This window comes from Benincasa hispida, chromosome 12 (genome assembly GCF_009727055.1).
Source record: "Benincasa hispida cultivar B227 chromosome 12, ASM972705v1, whole genome shotgun sequence".
Classification (NCBI taxonomy): Eukaryota; Viridiplantae; Streptophyta; class Magnoliopsida; order Cucurbitales; family Cucurbitaceae; genus Benincasa; species Benincasa hispida.
Window position 1 is genome coordinate 30558877 of NC_052360.1, and position 6221 is coordinate 30565097.

General features: G+C 33.4%; 1 protein-coding gene across 1 annotated transcript; it reads left to right on the top strand.

The window, feature by feature from the left end:
* Positions 1 to 230: 230 nt before the first annotated feature.
* Positions 231 to 4652, top strand: LOC120092562 (uncharacterized protein At4g15970-like). Its single transcript, XM_039050684.1, has 4 exons — positions 231 to 783; positions 1608 to 1976; positions 3599 to 4080; positions 4185 to 4652. Exons 1-4 carry the CDS (start codon positions 502 to 504, stop codon positions 4189 to 4191), a joined length of 1140 nt encoding a protein of 379 aa, XP_038906612.1. The 5' UTR covers positions 231 to 501; the 3' UTR covers positions 4192 to 4652.
* Positions 4653 to 6221: the final 1569 nt, after the last annotated feature.

A 6221-nucleotide genomic window follows, 5' to 3' on the forward strand; every position in this document is an offset into this window, starting at 1 on the left:
TAAAAAATTCAATCAGAATAAGATGCATAAAGATAGGTGATATGGAGAAGTATCTAATAATATATTTTTATAATTAATGAAATAGTGAAATGAAAGGTAAGGTAAGCATAGATTTGGTAAGTGGGAGATGAAAGTGCGTTACATTTAAAAAAAAAAAAAAAAAAAAAAAAAAAAAGTAAATTCAGCTCTCATTTTCATTTTAAGAGAGAAGCCAAAATGGATAAACGTAATTAAAGAGGTGGAATTTGTTGGGTTTATGGTAATGAGTTCTGCATTAAGATTTTGAGCACAATCTTCTTCCATTAATGGTGGCTCTCTGGCTCTGGCCATGGCTGTGGCTCCCACACAAATCTCAAATCTCAAATCTCAAACCTCTTTCTCTCACTCTCTTGTAGTCTACTCTCTCTCTTCACCACCTTCTCTTCCCACTCTCTCTCTAAAACCCATACGATGAACTGTTGATTGATACTCTGCTGTTCTTGCTCTCTCCTTCCAATTTGGATGCGATCTTCAACCCTAGGCGTTTCTGTATCGGTGATGAGATGCGCCGCTGTAATGTCTATGATCTCTGCTTCTAATTCTTACGTTTCCGCCATGTTTACATACTCCCCCTTCCGCCCTACCCTTCACATTCTTCTCCTCTTCACTGCCATTTCCCTCTGTTGTCTTGTTATTCTCAGAGAATTCAACTCCCTTCGCTACTTCTCTCTTTTCTCCTTATCCGGTCCTCCTCCTGTTTCGCCTTTCCTCCCCTCCCTCGCTGATGAAGACGACCTTTCTCCGGTGAGAGTTATCTCCGTTTCCTTATTTGTTTTCCGATCTTGTTTCTCGTTTGTTTCTAATTGTGAGTTCTAATATATCATTGATGAATTGGTTTCTATGATGAGGGATGGATGTGAAATGATGATTCGTTTTGGTAGTGTATGCCGAAAAATACAGAACGGTTATGACTCCCCTTTCTTGCTGATATTCTTTAGTAGCCTTTTGATGTTTATGAGATTATCTTTCTTTATTTAGCTTGCATGGTTGCGTTCAGTGTGCCTCTGCTATTCCTCATCTCTCTCTCTCTCTGTTTTTCATATGTGAGCGCAGAGTAGATTTTATTTTTCCCTTTCAATTGGAACCTTCAAATCTTTGCCCATTCTGCTTATCTTGTGCTCCTCTGGGTCTGTTGGGGATAGTGAAAATGCCATTAGGAGGGACAATTCTCGGTTGTTGGTTCCCGAATTGTAGAATCCATTTGGTCAGATTATTTCATTTTGCATTTAGGTTCTCTAATATCGTTATCTTGGAAGCTTTCATTTTCCATGTTGCCAAAAGGATGATGTTATGTTGTGAATCCTTAATAGTAAATAGTGTACTGTTGTTTTGGAGGATGAATTTACCTGCCAGTATGACAATCATATCAGTCACACCGTGACTGATATGTACAACGGATGGGAATGTGGCAAGACTTCTTTACTTATTATTTTCCTTATTTAATTACCACTTGCTTAACAACTCTTATCCTTAAGTATTGAACTGATTTGGACTGGATTTTTTTTTTCATGCTTATATTTATACTTCTACTTGCCTTTGATTTTTGCCTCTTTTGGCTGTAATTATAGGACGCTAATGATGAGTACGGGCTGGACAAGGTCTTACAGGATGCTGCAACAGAAGACAAAACTGTTATTTTAACTACTTTAAATGAAGCATGGGCATCTCCAAATTCAGTCATTGATCTCTTTCTACAGAGCTTTAGAATTGGAAATCGAACTCACCAACTATTGAATCATTTGGTTATTATTGCATTGGACAAAAAGGCATTTAGTCGTTGCTTGGATATCCATGTCCATTGCTTTGCTCTTGTTACTGAAGGAGTTGATTTTCATTCTGAGGCACATTTTATGTCACCTGACTACTTGAAGATGATGTGGAGAAGGATTGATTTTCTGCGAATTGTTCTTGAGATGGGGTACAATTTTGTATTCACGGTATCATACTCTCTCCTTTCTCCTTGAAATGGTTGCTTCCTCAGTTTTCATTTACGTCAATAATCCTTTTTTTTTTTTTTTTGGTTTCCTTTTGAAGGTTGAGATATGTAATATAGTTTAATCTAATGCTCAGGAAGGTTGGATAAACAGCACGTAGGAAACTGATAATGGGTGGACAATCAATATATGTTCAGTGAATTTGGATATTACTAGGGAAGAAATTTAGAGTTTTCCTTGTGTAGAAATTTTGTTGAATTTATTATTTATCAATAGTATACCATAAAGAACCACATAGATAAACAATACGTCTAGAGTGTCTTAGGGTCACCTCTTTTGAAGTATGTTTGTATGCACGAACATACTAAGGGTGTGTTTGGGAGTGATCTAAAAATTTTTAATTTTAGAGAAAATGATTTTAGGAATTTATTTCAATCATTGAAAGCGATTTTCATATACTCATCTTATGTTTCGTTTTACACTTCTAAATGCTATTTCCATAGATCAAAATTGATTTTTAATGAAAGCATGTTTGAGAGTGATTTTGAACATGACCAAGGTAATTTTAACTATTTCAAAGTTACTTTCAAACATGCCCTAAATCTTTTTTTGCTCAAAAGTTTCTAAGGAAAATTTTGATATTTGTATTTAGAATTTAAATGAAATAAGTGACAAGACTAAGGTTGCCTGTGAGGAAGTTGGAGATACTCATACTCTAATTTATCTCCACAATAAGTTTTACGCATGTATATCATAGTGTCTTTCCAACTCATACTCTAATTTGTGTATCCAACATATACGGGTTTTAAGTCTTAATCTGGGAATCCAAAGCCTCAAAGTGTATGGACAGCGTCCACAATATCAGAAACCAGTTGTTTGTGCTTCAAAAATATTTGTCATGGAGAATTAGGGTATCAAACTGTATGTCAATGCACCTTTCTTTGGTTTGGAATTACTTAAGAAGTCTATGTCCCAATGGATCTCTTTAGGAACCCAGAATTGCCTCATATAGTTCAGGGAGAGGCTTCTGGGAAAGGATAAATTCCTTTATTAATTGAATCCTCATCTCTGCTCGACTGGTTCATTCTAAGTTAGGAATTTAAGGCCATTCCAGTCACCACTTGGATGTCTTTCTCCTCCACTGTTTGGACATGCTTGGGTGGTTTCTTCAGGGGAAGATTTTTTTGGAGAGGGGTTCAATCAATTGTCACCTCTGCTCCCCCTGGCTTGATTTAAGATAAAGAATTAGGGTCAATCCATTGCCCAGTTGGTTGTCAATCTCCCTCTCCACTATCAGCAGTAATACCCATATTAGGTCTCCCTTGCCTTTTGTTTCAATAGTGAAACATCTGTATATGATAGCATGACATACCTTGGTTAAACTTTTGTCGTTTGAGATCTGTTATTTAGCTGTTCAATGTGTCTTATACATTCACCACTTTTGGCCGTTTACCAATTACTTCCTTTAGGATATATCAGTTTCTATTTTCATGTATGTTGAAGGATGGAAATTTGCATGCTCCTCTCAGCTCATGTCTTTATCGAACACTCAGATCAAGATATAATTTTATTAAGTTTTCCTTTTGTGTTTCTTTTAATTCCCGTACTCTTGTTTCTTCCTTCAGGATGCTGATGTTATGTGGTTCAGGGATCCGTTCCCTTTCTTTGATATCAATGCAGATTTCCAGATTGCTTGTGATCAATACCTGGGCATCCCTGATGATTTAGATAACAGACCGAATGGAGGGTTTACCTACGTGAAGTCCAATAACCGGTCAATTGAGTTTTACAAATATTGGTACTCAGCTCGGGAAAGTTATCCAGGATACCATGATCAAGATGTTCTTAATAGGATCAAATACGATTTTTTCATCGATGAAATTGGACTAAAGATTAGATTCTTGGATACTGCTTACTTTGGTGGGTTCTGTGAACCCAGCAAAGATATGAATCGTGTACTAACCATGCATGCAAACTGCTGTATTGGAATGGACAGTAAGCTTCATGATCTTAGAATTATGCTCGAGGATTGGAAACATTACATGTCGACGCCACCATATCTTAAGCCATTATCAATTTCGTCTTGGAGGGTTCCACAGAACTGCAGGTATGAAACCGTTCTCTTAGACAATTTTGCTCTAGAATTAGGTATGTTTCTATATACTTGAATTCCATTTTTCATATCTGAATCTTTAATTCCCGATGTTCCAGTATCTGATCTTTGTCGATACTACGATTCTCCAAGTAAAGAATTGATGAATCCTACCAAAGTTGGAGTGATGCACTTTGAGCAATCATTCTTGCTTTGCACACACATTTCGAGTTTTGTGGACCAAAGATATTTCTGCTCTACAGCTTGCATCAAAGTGAATGTTAAAGAAATCCAGTATTGCGGCTGTGTAATCTTTATACTTTATTTGCCAGTTTGTGTAAATTTATACCCAATAAAATTTCGAGGTCCAGCAATTGTACATCGCCGAATTAGAAAAGCCTAACCATCAATAGGTACCTTTCTTGCTAGAAAATTTGGTCCAATGATCAAATTCATCTTTAGGCTTTAGGTAGACCTGTGTTTTTTCAGATATATAAGGAAATTTTCTCAACTTTTAATGCAATTATATGTCTCACTTTTTATGTACAACTCTGCTATGCTGTAGAGAGGATCCCCGATTATAGAAATGATCACAGGAGCTTACCAAAGAAGCTTATAACCACATAAGATGGAATAAGCTACAGTATTCTCTAGTGGCCTATTTAAATTGCAGACATTGGCTATGGGTAGAGCGTGCAGACAATTAATATATGAAGTTAAATGTTTGTAATTATTACACGGTTTCTTTATTTACATTAATTGATTAAATAAAAAGAATATAGTAATAGTACTATTAATCTTTTTTTTTTTTTTTTTTTTGAGGAAAAATAGTATTATTAATTATTCAATACTTCTAGAGGGAAAAAATTGACTACTGATAAAAATTAAGTTTGTTATAGTGTATCAAATTTAACCCTAAAGTGTAATTATTATGTTTTTTATTTAGCAAAATTATTCGAGGATTAATTGGTACATTGGTCAAAATTATTTTGCACAAAATTTTATTTAATTGAATTTAAGGATTTATGAAGATTTTACATTATTTATTATTATTATTATTTTGGTGTACCAGAGATGAGAGGAAGGAGTTTCGAACCATATGCCTTTTGATATATGTTAGAACTTTATTGTTGACATACTAACTACTTTCAATATAATATATTTATTAATGTGATAAAAAAAAGTCAAACTATTTATAAAAATAACAAAAATATAATATATTTATAGAAATAACAAAAATAAATTTCTATCTATCAATTTCTATCACTAGTAGACTTTTATTAAAGAAGATTAAAATTTTGCTATTTTGTGTAAATAGTTTCTTATTTTTCTATTTTTGAAAATCTCTCAACTAATGTATATACATGCTAAAATGTAAAATACTAATTTACATAATACTTTAATGCTATATTATTGATTAAATAATAATGTTTTTAACTAATTAAAATATTACAATTAAATAATAATTAATTATATAAAAAAGTGATAATTAATTAATAATAGGAATGTCTATAAGTGATAGATGATAGACATCTAGCAATGTCTACAATGATAGTCTATCAATGTCTAAATGATAGATGATAGTAGTAATTACATTTTGCTATATTTGTAAATATTTTAATTTATTTTTCTATATTTGAAAATAGTCCTTAATAAAATGTTAGGTTTTTTCCTCCTCGAATGCATTTTCCTTTTAAAAAACAAAATAAAATTGTTACCTTCACTACAATATTGTGGAAAGTAAAAACATTTAAATATTCGTGTGTTCAAGCCAACTTACATGCACTTTGACTAATCTAATGAGATAACTCACCTGACCCTATAACATTTGGATATTAAAGAAACTCTATGAAATTAATTTCTAGGTAGGTGACCACCATGAAGTTTGTCCTATTATAAAGTTTATATTATTGACCTCGAGGTTAAATGTTTCCTTCCTCCAACATAAAAAGGACAAAAAAAAAAAAAAAATCAGATTTCTCTCTCCTGAGTTCCAATGCTGCACAAGGTTAGATGGATATTAATACCTAACAAGAAAATGTCTCATCTTCTATAGGGGAATAGAAATAAAAACCACCATGGCCACCTTCAGCAAGAGTTTTCATCCATGGATAATTAATATCCATGTCTTGCAAAGCAAAGCTAATATCCATGTA

What these genes read in the sequence shown, in the direction of transcription:
- LOC120092562 (XM_039050684.1), top strand. Translation starts at nt 502, where the DNA reads ATGCGATCTTCAACCCTAGGCGTTTCTGTATCGGTGATGAGATGCGCC. An exon ending in ATGAAGACGACCTTTCTCCG is followed by an intron (nt 784 to 1,607) that starts GTGAGAGTTATC and finishes CTGTAATTATAG; the next exon opens with GACGCTAATGATGAGTACGG. An exon ending in GGTACAATTTTGTATTCACG is followed by an intron (nt 1,977 to 3,598) that starts GTATCATACTCT and finishes TTCTTCCTTCAG; the next exon opens with GATGCTGATGTTATGTGGTT.